The following is an 18,035-nucleotide window of genomic DNA, read 5'->3' as shown; positions in this document are numbered from 1 at the left end:
ATTTTTGGTTCTACTAATGATGTTTTGTGTAGGAATTTCGAGCGCATTATGCAGGATAAATTCAAGATGAGTGCTATGGGGGAAATGACTTTCTTGTTGGGCCTACAAGTGCAACAAACCGAGTCTGGGATATTCATCCATCAGACTAAATATGTTGGTGACATCTTGAGCTGGTTCCAGATGTCTGATGCAACGCCCATCGGTACCCCATTGCCACTAAATCACGGAATTACTCCGGACTTGAAGGGTGAAGCTGTTAGCCCCTCATACTACCGCGCAATGATCGGATCTCTTATGTACCTCACAGCATCAAGGCCAGATATAATGTACCCAACGTACCTGCTTGCCAGATATCAAGTCAACCCGAAGGCCTCACATCTTGCAGCTGTAAAAAGGATTTTTCGTTATTTGAAGGGTTGCCCTGACACCGGTTTATGGTACCCTAGGGATAATAACTTTGACTTGATCGCTTTCAGTGATTCTGATTTTGACGGATGCAAAATCGACGGCAAGTCCACAACGGCTGGATGTCAGTTTTTGGGAAATCGCCTAGTCACATGGCAGTGCAAGAAGCAGACATGCGTCGCTACATCAACATGCGAAGCTGAATACATTGCTGCCTCAAGTTGTTGCTCCCAAGTTCTTTGGATTCAACAACAATTACGCGACTACGGTTTTGAATTCCTAACTACTCCTATTTACGTTGATAATTCTGTTGCATTACAGATCACTAGAAATCCTGTGCAGCACTCAAAAACCAAACACATCGAAATCAAGTATCACTTCATACGTGATTGCTTTGAGAAAAGGCTAATCGATGTTGTTAAGGTCCACACTCATGACCAACGTGCCGACCTTTTTACCAAAGCATTTGACAAATCAAGATTTGACTTTTTATTGTTGGTAAACGGCATTAAGGTCAAGCAAGAGTAAAACCAACATCGGAAAATCATTTTTGTAAATACCTTTGTGTTTTAAATTTATCTTAGTTTGTTGATTTTAGGGGGAGTAAATCCAAAATTTGAAAATCCAAAAACATCGAAAAATTTAAAAACAATAGAAAAACAAAAATGAGTTTCCCGGCGAGCAAAAGAGAAAATGATAGTACATCAGTGGTCTATCCAAACCTCTTTAAACCTTAAATGAAAAACGATAAGCAGCTCTATATAAGATGTATCGGTAGGCTCACAATCATTTTAAAGTGTGCAGGGTGATATAAATCTTAAATCGACTGAAGACCTGGTGGGAACCACTCATTAGCATATGGTCTTAGTACCAAAATTTCGTTTGATAGATTGCCGAGGTTCTGAGATATTCGGTCTTTATGCTGCTTATCATCTGGGTATCATGGTTGTTTCTTTTACCGAAAAATAACGGGGACGCAAGTCTAGATCTTCCATGATACCATACATACGTGTACATACTGCATACGACCTCAATAAGTGATCAACAATCACATGTCCAAACAAATAAGTGATAAAATATCACATTTATCCGGAAGTCAAGTTCGTCTCTCTGCTGTACGAAAGTACTGACCTGTTCACGGACTTGCTCTTGTGCCCTCATGCATCGAAAATCAAGTTCCTCATCAATAAGTGATTCTATCACATAGGGCTTGTCTTCAAATCAGAATAAGTGAGAATCTCACATCATATACGGTCAAACAGATGATAATCGGTATACTCACCGGTAAGATGAATCCCCGTGCATACCTTGATACGGGAATGTGTCGTGATGTGGATGAACACCGGTCGGTAAGTATAAATCATACCTTAATGTATCCCCTCGCCGTGATTACATCTGATAAGTTGAGCTTATGTGGACAACAATACCGATAATCATTATAGGATGCTTATCTTAATGTTAACTAATTGAACAACAAGAGTGTTTTGGCATGACCGTACACTGATATGATTCTCTTACCCTCGAAACTCGCAAAAAGATTATTTGTATATATTTACTTTTCTAAGTTTCTGCAACTCTGTATATATTTATTTACTGCTTTCAGTCTTTAAATTTGAAATATTCAAAATTCCAAAAAGATTTTAGGTGTGTTTTAATATAAACTTTCTAAAAGCCAAAAAGATTTTATTTCTATCTTATTTTCGATTGTACGATGTTGGATCTCGAGTCTTCGTTGCCTGAAATCTGAATGAAAACCAAAACGACTGGATCTTCATAAACGGTCGAAATTTGCAAGTTTTGAAAGTTAAAAACTAGAATTTATAAATCCTTTAAACTTTCAAACTGTCGGACGGTAGTTGATTGAAATATGGTCACATGTGTGTTATTTGTTTATGTTAAACTATATTCCAAGCAGTTGTTCTCATTACGCGTTTAGATTTCTTGCATGTGCAGATGCTAAAGGCGAAGAGAACATGTTCGTGGACAAGCTTCGGAATGAAGACACGACGTGAAGGCACTTAAGAGATAAAAATGATCGAGTTGCCGCTGACCATTACCAACACCACAAGGATCTCAAGCATTGAAGTCAAAAGATTCACAAGCATAATCAAAGGGGGAGTTTATTGACACACTACCTAAATGAAAAGGGAGTTTGTTGATACACTTTCTACTTACGACGCGTGAAGACTTTGAAGATCCTTCGACGTGGAAGATATGGAAGTTGAACCTCACGAGTAGCGTCCAAGGGGGAGTTTGTTGATACATATTATGTGGACACGACTCGTTTCGGTTCGACTCGGTTCGGTTCGACCCAGTTAGGTTCGGCTCAAGCCCGACGTCACGACATTCCTCCGTCGTGCGCCCCAGAGTTCGACACGCGAAGCACGAAGCGCCGCGAGCCGGTTCCCGCTGCCACATCATCATGACATCATCATGATGATGTCATGATGACGTCATATGTTGACTAATATCTACAATCTGCATATTTGAACATAATGAACGTGCATGGGCAAATGAACTTGGGCCAATCAACTTAACCGTGGGCTGATACAACACACATGGGCCGAACCCCATATTAAACCACATGTGAAGAAAATATATAATAGGAAATCAAGTGATTTCGGGTGAGAACACACTGGCGAGTGAAGGAGGGCACAAGGAAGAACACATACCTGAGAGAACTAGTGAGAGTTTGCAAAGATTAATTTATAAACATTGATTTGTAACCGTTTCAAGTATTAATACATTGGTGTTAATCATTGAGTCTCGGTCTCCTTCTCGTGTTCTTGTCGTGTTCTATCTCGGTTTGCATCTCCGGTTGGATTCCGCACAACCGGGTGTGTTTGTACACAAGGATTAGGCGACTAGATCCTCCCCTAGCCGGACCTACAATTCATTTTTTAGAACATAAATTTATCAAACAAAAACCGGCAGCCTATGGACATGAAATGGTTGTATGAACTTATCTACAACAAAAATCAATACTATCAAATTAATGAACTTATCTACAACAAAAATCCTATCTACAGCAATGGAAGTTTGTTAAAACAAAACATACGTATATCCTGAATTAATCAACCACACTTTTTGATAGAAGCCGATTCGAGATGGCTAATCTCCCAAGAGACCCGTAGAGTGGGTTAGGCTCCAAAGAACATAGATGAGAGAACAAGACAATAATAACTTTGATCTAATTTTTCTTCTTCTTCCATTTGCCAAACTCAAAGGCCTTATAAAGGCTTACAAATACTAAACTGAATACGTAAAACATGCAACTAGTTAAGGGAACATGGACCTAATGCAATTACCACTAACATGATTAACTACCCACTAAAATAATTAAAAACAAAACAAATGAAAAACTATTAAAACTAGGATGATGAACGTGTGAATGCAAGCTAATTTCACGGTGGTCCGTATCAACTCCTCGCCCCTTCAAATCATCCTTGTCCTCAAGGATGGGATGCGCGGGCCATGGCGGTCGCCACTCGCGTCGTACAACGACGTTATGGGCGTCCTTAACATAGCATCATGGTGGTCGCCATGCAACTCTTCCAAATGTGTTCAGACCATGCTCGGTGTTTCGAATGTCAGTATCGGCACGAGGTGGAGATGGGAAGAAGATGAGTGTGTGTGACATAATGTTGTCTTCCGAGAATTGTTCTGCAATATATGTTGGTGTAGAAGCAGCTTGTTTCATTTTGCGACAAATATCAACCCGGATTTGTTGGTGAGTCGTGGCTTGGGCCGGTGGTGGTGCCAATGGTAATGTGGGGGTTGGGGATTCATTGCATGCTAATGAGTCCGTGTTGTTGGTTGATGATGCGTTGTCCGTAGAGACGCCGATGTCGGTAACTTCAATGTGTGAGGTGATGGTGGTCGAAAGTTCAAGTTCTTGGGGTGTGTTCTGGTCATGGAGGGTTGCTTTTTGGGTGGAAGATGAGAGTGTCTCGGTATATTTGGTGATGGTCGCGGTGAGGGAGGTGATTGTGGTGTGTAGGGCGTCAAAGGCTCTGGCTTGTGCAGCTTGGTGGTCCAGCCAATGGTCGAGTCGCTCAACCAAAGCCCGGACCATGTCTTCACGTGACAAAGGAGGCATGAGCAAGCTAATGAAAGCACCAAATGATAGAAGCCGATTCGAGACGGCTAATCTCCCAAGAGACCCGTAGAGTGGGTTAGGCTCCAAAGAACATAGATGAGAGAACAAGACAATAATAACTTTGATCTAATTTTTCTTCTTCTTCCATTTGCCAAACTCAAAGGCCTTATAAAGGCTTACAAATACTAAACTGAATACGTAAAACATGCAACTAGTTAAGGGAACATGGACCTAATGCAATTACCACTAACATGATTAACTACCCACTAACATAATTAAAAACAAAACAAATGAAAAACTATTAAAACTAGGATGATGAACGTGTGAATGCAAGCTAATTTCACGGTGGTCCGTATCACTTTCTAATGTCAAAATCAAAATCTACTCCACGTTTGTGCATAGAAGTTAAGGATAAAAAAAACAGCATAATATTTCAATAACAAAGTTGATGATAAACAATGAACAAATGGACATTCTAATTCATAGATAGCTGGGCCTATGGATTTCACATAGGACGATGCAGTTACTGCAAATTATTATTCTAACAACTGAATACATAAAACTATCCGGGTATTCCAAGGAAATGAATTGATCAGCTTAAAGTAACAGAAAAAGGGAAGGGACATGGAGGTTCAGAAACTTCAGCAACTCCTTCAAGCATCTGGATGACCTTCCTCATGGTTGGCCTCATAGACGGATTTTCTTGCACACACCAAAGACCAACCTTCACAAATGTAGTTAGCTTCTTGTAATCATCAAGGGCCTCCAAATCTTTATCTACAAATGTATCTAAAATACTTTCTTGATAGCAGTCCCATGCCCAATCCGTCAAGATCGCTCCATATTCAACCTCACTCTTATTTTCCTTCACACTCTTTCGGCAAGAAATGATCTCCAATAGCAAGACACCAAAACTATAAACATCAACCTTAATTGTGACAGGGATGTTCCTAAACCATTCAGGAGCAACATAACCTTTTGTTCCTCTTATTCCAGTATTTGTTCGACTCTCATTCATCATCAAAAGCTTTGCCAATCCAAAATCAGAAATCTTAGCATTGTAGTAATCATCAAGAAGTATATTCTGAGGCTTGATGTCACAATGGATGACTTGGATGCTACACTCTTCATGAAGGTATGAGAGCCCCTTTGCAATGCCCAATGCCATATTGCTCCTATGCTTCCAACTAGGTCTGACATTTCCAAAAAGAAAGCTCGCCAGTGTACCATTACTCATGTACTCATAAACCAATAGGCGTTGCTCACCTTCATCACAATAGCCAAGAAGTTGGACCAAGTTTTTATGGTGAGTTCTTGCAATAGCATTCACCTCAGCTTGAAATTCCTTTTCGCCATCATTAAAAACCCTATCCAACTTCTTCACTGCGACAATCTTTGTGTCTATTACACCTTTATAAACTATCCCAAAAGCCCCTTTTCCCAGTTCTTCCTTGAACACATTAGTTGCTTTGACTAGCTCTTGATATGTAAAATGAAGCAGATTGGTATTTATAGCTTTACTACTTGGATAATGATTTTTGTCTTTCTTCCGGTAGTTCATGAAGAAGCAAACAAAAATTGCACCAATTAACATGAGATTTATAAACACAGAGCTACCTAAAAGGGTTGATATTATGGTAATCAAAGTTTTCTGATCTTTCTTCTCTCTAGGAAACTTAGTGGGGATATGAGGAGGAAGTTCACCTTTACGAATTTTCACTAACGCCTTGCTAATCTCTGAAGTTCCCTTCCTTCCATTGGTAAGTGGAAGCCTCTTTTTAAAACAATCAATATTATTGTATATTACAACAGCACAAAAGCAATCTTCCTTGCAGTTATTTTTGCAGCCCTGTTCATCAATTGGTGTGATGCGCATATAGTCGGATTGCGGCCAATTAACATTGTTGAGTTCGATAAAACCTAAGTCTTCATTAGACTCACCTTCATCACACCTTGGAGTGAAATCAAGCTTGCAGTCACCATTTGGATCATTCGGATCTTGCAACGAAAACCCTTGTGGACATTCACAATTTGGCCTCTCGGTTTTAAGGTTACAAACATTGTTAAACCCACAAGCCCTGCTATCTCCAAGAATACCAACATAAGAACATAAGTTTCCTCTCTCAATCCATATACTTTCCCAGCTTGCATTGCCAGGGGAATTCTTGGGGTGGGTATACAAAGTTAATACCCCATCAGGATCTAGAGTAACTCTCTGATAATATTCTTCCGAAGAACGTGTCGTGTTTCTTGTAGTAACTTCGGATCTTTGGCCATTTCTTCTCAATATGTACATGTAACCTGTTGCATCAAAGATCATTTGGCTACCAGAATTGGATGAATTAGAGGGATCATCAGTTTTACTCTCATAGTAAGGAGCATAAGCGAAATCAAAAGCTATATCTCGAGAATTGAGAACAAGATTCCCATCTTGAAGCAACCGAAGCTGAAACCTTCCTTTAGAAAAGTTTATTTGGCTAAGTTTTGAATTGATCACCCCACCTCTCTGCAAAGCTTGTGTTGGCAACATGGTATCTGCTGGATTATTAAAGCTTTCCCATAAGTTGACAGAATCGCTATCAACAATCACAAAGTTACCTGTATCATTCATGACACCATATGCAACATCCGAGATGGATCTAGAACTCCACAACTCTTTGCCTTGAGGATCACTGAGTACGAGCCCACGCCTATTGATTAGCTCAACCTTCGATCCTTTAGAAACCGTTGGATTTGTTTGTGGATACCATATGATGGTCTGGTCAGGTATCTTGGCATACCATATGGATAACACAAAGTTATCCTTTCCCTGAATTTGTTTGAATCCAAAAGCATAGTCACCCGAAGGTGACAGCCATGGTTCAACACCGTCTTGCGCTGTGAGGGACGCACCAACCGGTACTGAACCGTTCCTCTGTTGCGCTACAACTGAAAATGTATGGAGAGACGTTAAAAGAATGAAATATAAGATCAAGGCCATGGGAAATTGCAAGAGTGATGTGCAACAGCCAACAAGTAATCATGCAGATTATAAAGACAAAGATCATTGCTTTTAATGAGGAAACGAAGTATTATGTGGCTCGTAGATGACTAAACTTTCAACATGAAGAAAGAAGTAAAACACATCTTTAATTGTAACTTTTACTAATCTTCATCCCCCCATCAAAGACCACCTTATAATATTGAAGACTTTTCCCTACCTTTCTATTTTTATGAACCTTATGTCCTTCTCGGATCCTTCTAGTTTTCCTGTGTATTATATATATTGTTAAAATGCAAAGTTCACATGATAGCAACCTTTGTCCGTTTTAATAATTTTTTTGTCACAACCCGGTAATTATACTAGTTTGTTTTGATGGGCTATTTCGTTTGACTAATGGAATCGGTTAACTTGCTAGTTTGCCTAAAAAATGTAATGACGTATATTAGGAAAAAGATTACCAAGGAAAATGTTATCAAATAGCAATTTATTTAGATATTTGTCTACTTTGCTTATTATACTTTACTTCCCTTTTACGGACATACTCGTCGCAAATGTGTTGGTGAATGAGAGAATCATCTACATCAGTTTATGAAAATCAGTTGGCAAATCGAGCATGGAATTCACTACTAGAAAACTGAGTATTTGAGACTGCATTTACGGTCGCAAAACGATCGCAATTGCCCTCCGTTCTGTAACCAAACATGCGGTCGAAAAACATACGTCGCAATTGCCCTATTGCGACCTAGTTGCGACCGCTAATGGATTCTTACGATGGATCACCCACGAATATTTAGCGACCAATCACTAACTAATATTTATGAGAATTATAATTTTTAGTACATAAACGTCTATCACACAAATATGTAAAAAGATGCTTTTTAATCTTTATAGCTAGTTATTTACTATGTTTTCGTTTATTATTCAGGCGATCTTTTTTTATTTGATACTATCTTTTGTAATGTTGAACAATTTAAAATATTTTTATTCTGTAGAAATTATGAAGTACTGTCATCTTCTTTATAGTACAATCTATCGTTTTTTTGACTTTGTAGACCAACTTTTAGAAGGAAAAACTTTGAAGATTAGTGATTATTCATAATTAGCTACTATCATCCATCACCAGCCACCACTAAACTAAAATCTGGACATTCAAATACCCACAAACGTCCTGCATTCAAGATTTTGATTAACCCTAACAACCTCCTAGTTTACTTTTTACCCATGCTTTTTTACTTGTTGTAAATCCCCAATCGAGTTGTCAAATCATCAATATTCCCCCTTTTCATACTAAAGACACAAAAATTTAGAGGGTACAGTCAGTGGTAAAGCATGAAAATTTTCGCAGGGGGTCGGAAGTCACCGGACCTAAAATTTCTATATAAGTAAGAAAAAAATTAACCGGGGAGTCGAAAACGTATATTCATAAAAAATTCTGTACGAAACATACATATATAACGTTACTGAGTTAAAAGTTCGAGGGGTCGGACGCCCCCACCCCCCCCCCTCCGGCCCCTTGAAAGCTACGCCCCAAAAAATAGTAAAAGTTTAGCCGAACCCCCCTTCGGAAATCTTTAATCAAGAACCCACATTGGTACATTAATGAATTTGAATTGAAATAGTAAAAGCAAGTCGTATACCCCATAGAAAGCTATATTTCAATCTGAAAATTCTTAGTAGTGTAGTACCTGTATTCAAGAACCCAAAAAATTGGGATATGCCGCAAGTGGCGCACTCATGACGTAGCTCTTTCTTGGTGGGGTGTCTGGGAGGGTGAGCAACTGTAGGTTGCTTTCCTCTCCTTCGTTTCTTGGGTGGGTTGATACCTGGCCTCCTCCTCACCAATGGGTTCTGCCAAGGGTAGGAGCATGGCATCCAATGCCTCTGAAGGGGATGATGGCTCCACCTCGTCCAATGGAGTGTGGCTATGCCCCTTTAGGAACTTCCACGAGTATAAAGACGGCAAACCTGGTCTTCTGGGTATAACAGATTGATCGCGCATTTTCAGCAATTTCATTTCAAAGATGATCGTAAATAATCCCTTCAGGATGCGCTTTCCAATTATATAGACTTGTTTTCGAATGTTGGGGAAACCTTGCGGGTTTTTGGATATTGTTTGTGTGGGAGGTGCTTGAAGACACGCGCTTAATAGAGGGTGTCATCATCCGGATGGTGCTTTCACGTTCTCTAGGAAATCTGGGTCTGATGAGGATTTTGTCGTGGGGATCCCAAGGCCCCAAGATCCTGGGATGGTTTTTGAGCTTAGGACCCCGCAGGGAATGATGGGAAATGCCGCTCTCCTTGAACGTGTTTTCTCCCTTCCGGTTCGAACTGTTAAGAGCATCCCCCCCAAGCTGTCGTTTGGCCTTTGCACAAGCTTTGACAGGTGCCATCCATAAAGTAGTAGCTTCCCCTGGGACTGTTGAAAGTTGGGTCAAACTCTTGCTCTTATCTCGTTGTACCCTTAAGGTGGTTAAGTCGTCTTCTAGGAAAGAGCGAAAGTCGGGTAATCTAAAGTCCTTGCAATGTAATTGTATTTTGCGGGCCTTAGCTATGTGGAAGGAGGGCTCTGGTTTTGAGGTTTTGGTTAATTCCCTCCTAGGGATGAGCAAATCGTTCCCGGTACCGGTACCGAATTTACCGAACCGGGTACTTTTTCGGTACCGACTTTTAGCATTTTCGGTACCGATCCGGTACGGTACCGGTTCGGTACCGGTATTTACCGGTTTTTACCCTCTAATACTGGTACCGTACCGGTACCGAACTGGTACCGAACCATACCGAACCAGGTATATTCGGTACCGGTAACCACTTTTGAGTATTTTCGGTACCGGTTCTTTGGGTACCGGACGGTACCGAGCTCATCCCTATTCCCTCCTCGCCAATAGTCGAGAAGGGTTCATGGGTGGGGGGAGTCACACCAGGAAATAGCTGAGGAGATTAGCCCCAACATCAAGCAATGTCTCAGGAAAGTGAGTGATGGTCACTTCACTGTTGCAGTTAAGGTGTTGTATTCCAGTGGGGTTGCTCCCCGAGGGGGATCTACCATGCAAGCCCTTATCGACAAACATCCCTTCGCACCGCCCCCGAACCTACCTTCAACCCCTCTTTCCCAACCTACGTTATCTGTGGATGAAGACTTTGTCCAAAGGTGTGTGAAATCTTTCTCAAAAGGAACATCTTGTGGGCGAGATAGCCTCCGGGCCCAACACCTGTTGGATGCTCTTAGCGGCGAGGGGTTGGCGACTGCCTCGGAACTGCTTACTGTTGATGTGATTAAAATACAACATATAAATTAGAGTAAATTACAAGTTTTGTCCTTTATCTTTGTACCAAGTTTCAGGCGTTATCCTTTCTCTTTAAAACTGATGAGTTTTGTACTTAATGTTTCCAAATCTTACACGTTATTTCCTTTTGCAATAACCCAGTTATTTTTTTTTTCAGTTAAATCAGATAACAAAAGGGTATCTTAGTCTTTTTATCTATTTATTTAATAATATTCTAATTTAAAAAAAAATATATTTTAAAACACTAATATAATATTATATTATAAATATACATACACCACTATCTCTCTCCATCATTCTCTATACCCCTCTCTCTCATCAGATCTCCACCGCCACCATGAATCACCACTGCCACCAGCCCCCACTGCCCCCACCTGTCACCACCTCTACCTATCACCACCAGCCCAATCCCCCCACCTTTATAAATCATTAAGAACCCTAATCCCTAAATTCCAAAATCACCACTACTGCTTCTTCAATACATATACATAACCAATTTCACATGTCGCAGCTGCAAGACTTGATCCTCCTCGTAACCAATTTCATCAGAGTCCTTGAAGTCTCCCAACAATTAACCAATTTCATCAAGTCTTCTATACATATACCGGTAGCGCCGAACACAGAACGGCGGCGTCGACGACAGCGACGGACAAATCCGATCCGTTAAGTAGCTGCCGTGCAATACTCAATCCAACTATTCTGGCGCCAACTACAACGATGTCGTACGAGTGTGAATCAGAAACCGTCGACGATATCCGTACGGCGGCAACTTTCTCTCTCCGATAGTTTTCCGGTGACGTTGATAACGAAGTTCTATCAATCATATGACGGCCGAAGATAGTGGAAACGATGGCGATACGATTGATAAAGTGGCTCCGAGGGGAGAAAACGATTTCATTTAATAGGTGGTTGGGGTTTGGTGAAAGTGAAAAGGAGATTGATGTTCCTCGAAGTCACCAATTTCATCAGACTTAAAGCTCCTCATAACCAATTTCATCAGTTTCGTGTTCCGGCGTTCGGTTGGATTAAGGATTTGATTTGTTATTTATTGGTGGTGGTAACGAGAGAGAGAGAGAGAGAGAGAGAGAGAGAGAGAGAAGAGACTTGCGAGAGATGGAGTTTTAAATGACAATTACTCTTATGTGTATAACACATGATCAGAATTAACAAAGAAAATTAACTAAGTTAGGGCTAAAGGATAGAACGTGTAGGATTTGAAAACATTAAGTACAAAACTTATCAATTTTAAAGACAAAGGACACCGCCTGATAAATTGTACATAAATAAAGGACAAAACTTGTAATTTACTCTATAAATTATGTCAAATACGGCGTAAAAGCAACCCTTTTTTAATATTAATGTTGGAAAAATCTCGTGTTTTCTTTCCTTTTATATTTTCAGGGATAAAAGAGTTTAAATTTGCAAAAGGAGCAAAAAGATAGAAAAATCCAACATAAATGTAAAGAAGAAAGAATTGCCACAGCTCGCCAAGCCCAGATTCACATCCAAACCTCAAAATAACAAGAACAGAAGGCTGACAAGGGGCTGTGTCCACCTAACATGGGTCGTGTCCAAAGATGGATATTGGGTAGAAGAAAAAGACAACTGCAAAAGAAAAAAATGGCAGCCAACACTGGCCGTGCTAGGCCAACACGTGACGTGGTCAACACAAAGATTTGCAGAATCTATGATAGTACAGCAAGTACTTTGGCCACGGGTCGTGCCGTTGACACACGGGGCCATGTTAGTACAACATCTGATAAGCAGTTAATGAGGAAGAGAGAGAGATGGGCACGGGGCCGTGCCAGGCGGGCACGGGCCGTGCTGAAGCTTCTATTTACAGCTATAAATAGACGTGCTTGTTTCCACTTCAACATCCCTTGGCAAACCACTTCTCTCGCACTTGCCACGACTCCACCACCACTACCACACCATCATCCACCACCATCATCCATTTTCCATCTTTAGAGTGTATGTGTAGTCTCGGGATCCAAGATTGATCGTAAGAATCTTTGTCAAACAAAGGCCATGCTTAGCTAAATTCTTACATTACTTGGTGAAAACTTTCTTTTATGTATTTCTTTTATGATTTCCAATCGTTGGCTACTTTTTAATTAGGTATGTATTAATGACTTTAATAATTAGTTTTTTTATATTGAATGCGAATTTATTCAAATACTCTTCATATGTTCGTTTACTCAATATGTTCATGTCTTTACGGTCTATATTAGCTTAAAAATCTTTTCTCAAAAATTGGTTCGATTAGACGTTGACGATAAGCCGGTACTAAAAGCACTTGTGTCCTTGGACAACCTCGGTATCTTGCCATCACTATACTACGTCCGCGATGGGTATACTTGCCCTAGCGTGTGTGTAGAGTGATAGTAGAATATCATGTTTTATAAATTTAAAACTTGAAATCGGTGAGTAAAACGAGCTAAAAATATAACTAAAAATATAGACACCCGCACGTACGTCAACTGCCATCACTAAAGTGGTAAACCTTTGGATAGGGGGGGTTATGTCCTAGGGTGCTCGCAGATTTTGTTGCTTCGGCGCCCCAACCCCCTTTGTTGAAGCCTGATAATGGAATTTGCCTCATTGTTGTGGGGGGAATTTGGAGAAGATTGGTCTCCAAAGTAGCCATGAAGAAAGTTGGGAAAGAAGCTGTTAAGTACTTGGGGGACTACCAATTTGGGGTAGGGGTCCCCAATGGGGCGGAGGCGGTGTTGCACAGCGCTAACAGGTTCCTTAATTCTTTTTATTTAGATGGCTCACTGGCCATGCTTACGGTTGATTTTTCCAACGCTTTCAACTTAGTTGACCGTTTGGTTTTGCTTCGTGAGGTCCATCGCCATTGCCCCTCCAAATTCCTGTGGGTTTAATTTCTGTATGCCCAGCCTGCTAGGCTATACGTGGGGAATGACCGCATCGGGGAATTCACGGGGTTCCAGCAAGGGGATCCTTTGGGAACTTTGCTTTTTGCCCTAGCCTTACACCCCTTAGTGCTTCAGGTGCAGGAAAACTGCAAACTCCCCTTCCATGCTTGGTACTTGGATGACGGAACGGTTATCAGGGACGCTATTCAGGTTGCTAAAGCTCTTGACATCATAGGCTCGGAGGGTCCAGCCTAGGGGCTACGACTTAATATTAGAAAAACTGAGGTATTATGGCCGACATACAACGGGGTGAAGGTCCGGCTAGGGCTTTTCCCCAGTGAGATTGGGAGGCCAGGGAGAGGTGTCAAACTGCTAAGAGGGGCAGTCAGCCGTGATGCCAGTTTTATTAGTGGTCTAGCGGCTAAAAGGGCAACGCGAGCTGTTGATATTATGGGACATTTTCCCTTGTTGCGGGATCCTCAAAGCGAACTCCTCTTACTAAAATCTTGTATGGATGATGTAGTTTCATGTTTTGATAAAGCTCTTCGGGATGCAAAGTTGCTATTTGGTTTGCGAACTTGCTAGCCCCCTTTCTGGATGATGTAGTTTCATGTTTTGATAAAGGTCTTCGGGAGGCAATAGAAGACATTGTCGTATGTGGAGGGCCTTTTTTGTGAACTCCAGTGGTGGATCGCGACCTTGTCGATGCGGCTAGGTGGGTTGGGCCTTCTCTCGGCCCGGGATGTGGCTGCCTATGCCTTTGTGGCTTACAGGTCTCAATCTTGGGAGTTGCAGGACCACATCTTACGTAATAGTTTAACACTGACCCGGATTATGCCATCGCCTTGGAACGCTTTCATGAATCTCTACCTGACTTTGATCTCGGCGGTTTCTCTAACAATGACATCGCCCCCAAAAAGCCACAGAAAACTTTGGCGAATGCCCTTTGTTGTCGAATCGCACAAAGTTGGGGAGAATATTTCCATTTGTCTACCCGCCAGAAAGCCGTCATTGAATGCCTACAGAGGCCTTACGCTCAGGATTTCTTAACTGTTATTCCTATTGAAGGTCTGGGTCAACGTATGTCAGCGGTGGAGTACCGGTCAATCCTTAAGTAGCATTTGATTATCCCCATGTTCCCGAATGATGAAACTTGCCCAGTCTGCTGTAAAGCATGCCTAGATAAATACGGGGAGCATGCGTTACACTATATCGAGTTCCTGGGGTTTAAGTAACGCCATTACTTTGTTCAAGACGCGTTAATGGATATTCTCAGACGAGCTGGGATCTCGGCAAAGAAAAAGGCACCAGTTAATTTTCTTACAGACCCGGCGGAAGAGAGGTCCACCTTACGCCCGGCTAACGTGCTAGTTTTTGGTTGGGAGGGCGGGAAACATGCTTGTGTCGATCTCACAGGTGTATCCCCTGATGTGTGCAAAATGCAACATATAAATTACATCAAATGAGGCATAAAACTAACCCGTTTTTAGAACTAATGTTGGGAAAAGAGTGTTTCTTTCTTCCTTTTGAATTTACAGGACCAAACGAGCTTAAATGAACAAAAGGAGCCAATAAGCAGCCAAAACCAACATAAATACAAAAAGAAGGAATAAACGTGACATGCCCGACCCCTCGGCAGCATCCCCAAAGCAAAAACAAGGCAACAAAGCCTGACCACGGGGTCGTGCCCAGCTGGGCATGGGGAGTGGTCAGGAGCCTACACAACAAGACAAACCTGAAGAAGCTTCTACGCCAGCCACGGGGGCGTGCCCAGCTCAACATGGGGCGTGGTCAACGCTAAGATACGCAGAATCGTGATAGTACAGCAAAGAGTTGACCATGGGGCCGTGCCCAGGAGACACAGGGTCGTGTGGAGCCCTCTGCTGACAATTGCAATTAATGAAGGAAGAGAAGATGATGGCCATGGGGCGTGCCCATTGGACACGGGGCTGTGGCCAGGGCTCTGTTCAGGTTATAAATAGGGGTGCTTGGTTCACTTGAAAGGCATCCCTTGGCAAACCACTACTCTCCCACTTTGCCACCACTCCACCACCACTACAACACCAACACCCACCACCATCATCCATCATCCATCTTTAGAGTGTGTAGTAGTCTCGGGGTCCAAGATTGATTCTAAGGGTTCTTGCCAATTAAAGTCCATGTTTGGTTAAGCCTCTTACATCACTTGGTGAAGACAAGTCTTTTATGTATTACTTTTGATTTTTAATCTTTCGGCACTTTTTATTTGGGTTTATATTAATGACTTTAATAACTAGTTTAGTATGTTGAAGGTGAATTTTCCTTATCATTTTCTCATGGTGTCTTAAGGTTACTTTACTGTCTATATAAAGTAAATGATGTCATCATTCGTGTCTTTACGGTCTATATAAAGCGCGTTGACTACCTGGTCGGGGGTTAGGGGGATGGTTTGGTAAAGTTTTTGTGTCGTTTAGTGTATAGATCCTGCGAGGACCTGGTTCAAGCTTACTTAGACCTCCTTCAATACCCAACGGTATTGGATGGCGGGAGTGCGAATAGCTTAAACCCCTCATATGTAAACTACTATTAATACTTTAAACCGGCTTCTTGGGATTGTATACTTGCTGACTCAAACCACTTAGCCGAGGGTAACTTCACCTTCAAAAGAGGGGCCTACCACTTTTCGCATTAATAACTTACTTAATTGTCTTTCAATATTCCGACCCTTTGGGATTGTCTCTCTGCTGACTCAAACCAATGGGTTGAGGGTAACGTCACCTTCAAAAGAGGGGCCTACTACTATAACTAAGATAATCTCTTAAAAAGTCCGAAAGCGTGAAAATCATCAAAGGATACATTAAAGACGAGTTGGATCCAAGTGATTCTATCTTGTCTATCTGTTTTTATTTTATTTATCTTTTCATTTTTAGTTTTATTTTCATGTTTCAAAACTTTTCCCAAAAAATTTAGATCGATTAGACGTTGAGGATAAACCAATATTAAAAGCTCTTGTGTACTTGGACGACCTCGGTATCTTACCAACACTATACTACGCTCACGATCGGTGCACTTGCCCAAGTGTGTGTTTAGTGTTAGTATAAAATCGTGTTTTATAAATTTAAAAGTTGACTAATGCGTAAAATGGGCTCAAAATATTAATAAAATCATATCACACCTAACGCACACCACCCCCCTAGCCGGGTTCCGGGAAAATGGGTTTGTGGCGGGGAAAGCGTTACCGAAAGCAGAGCTAAAGAAGGTGGAAAAGCACGCGAAATCTTGTGAGGATAATTAGGATGCCTTTGTCCCCCTAGCGTTTGACACGTTCGGCTCCTTGGCGCCGGATGCGGTTTGGTTCTTAGCTAGAGTTCAGCGTGTGGTCCAAAGCAACTTTTCGACCTCTCAGGGGCGAGGCTTTGTTTTTAGTAGATTAGGGTTTTCTATTCAGAAGGGGATGGCGGCGCAGTTTGTTGCTCGTCTACCTGTCATCCTTATGTAATTTGCCCTGGTGATTGGAATGAAACATTTCAGTAAAAAAAGGTTTCGTAAGTTGAAACAGAAACATAGCTATGTTAAAAACCAAAGTATCAAAGTGTGACCGACATACTCGTTGCTAATCTATCGATGAATGTGACAATCATCGGTAGTTTCTCGCTAACACATGGGTAAAACATCGTTGAATTACTTCCAGACATTTAGCGACCGGACCTATATTTTAAGAAATACTATCTTTAGCATAAAACATATAATTTTAAAATATATATTTTAAGAAATACTATCTTCATACTGATCATTAGGATGCAACTGGATAGTAACAAAAATAGAGTAATTATCATAAGTACAATAACTATGTTTTGTAACTAGAGTACTCATTCAATTATTAGAGAAATCATGCTAGAATAAATATACTAGAGTAATTATTCTATAAGTAGAGTAATTATACATGGTTTTAGAAATTACTCTAAAATACCAACCATACCTAGTTTCACAAATTACTCTACAAAACCAACCAAGCCTAGTTTCATAAATTGCTCTACAAAACCAGCTATACTTAGTTTCACAAATTACTCTACAAAACCAACCAAACCAGGCTTCACAAATTACTCTACAAAAACAAACAATATCTGGAGTTGATGAATCGTTATGTTTTTTATCACGTTCCTTAGCAACATCGAAATTACCTATATTCTCTAATTCTTGTAAGATAGACTTCAATTATTCAATGAGAGTAGATGATTTTAGAAACTTTGATCGCAGATCTGAAAATTTTAAAAAGAGTTTCAGTTATTTACTAAATTGTCACCGCGGGTTTTTTTTCAATTCGTACGTTTTGTAGGTTAATACCATTTTTACAAGAACTTAATGCAAGGCTTCAAATATCCAAATTTCTTTTTTAAAATGTGCTT

The 18,035-nt window shown here is 40.9% G+C and overlaps 1 protein-coding gene across 1 annotated transcript; it reads right to left on the bottom strand.

The window, feature by feature from the left end:
- Positions 1-4,937: 4,937 nt before the first annotated feature.
- Positions 4,938-7,573, bottom strand: LOC110888695 (G-type lectin S-receptor-like serine/threonine-protein kinase RLK1). The gene has a single exon (XM_022136209.2). It carries the CDS (start codon positions 7,482-7,484, stop codon positions 5,097-5,099), a length of 2,388 nt encoding a protein of 795 aa, XP_021991901.1. The 5' UTR covers positions 7,485-7,573; the 3' UTR covers positions 4,938-5,096.
- Positions 7,574-18,035: the final 10,462 nt, after the last annotated feature.

Source organism: Helianthus annuus, chromosome 11, assembly GCF_002127325.2.
Source record: "Helianthus annuus cultivar XRQ/B chromosome 11, HanXRQr2.0-SUNRISE, whole genome shotgun sequence".
In the NCBI taxonomy this organism is placed as follows: Eukaryota; Viridiplantae; Streptophyta; class Magnoliopsida; order Asterales; family Asteraceae; genus Helianthus; species Helianthus annuus.
The sequence above is the reverse complement of the archived record's forward strand: the minus strand, read 5'-3'. Positions and strand labels throughout refer to the sequence as shown.

Coding starts and splice junctions, on each gene's coding strand:
- LOC110888695 (XM_022136209.2), bottom strand. CDS start 7,484: ATGGCCTTGATCTTATATTTCATTCTTTTAACGTCTCTCCATACATTT.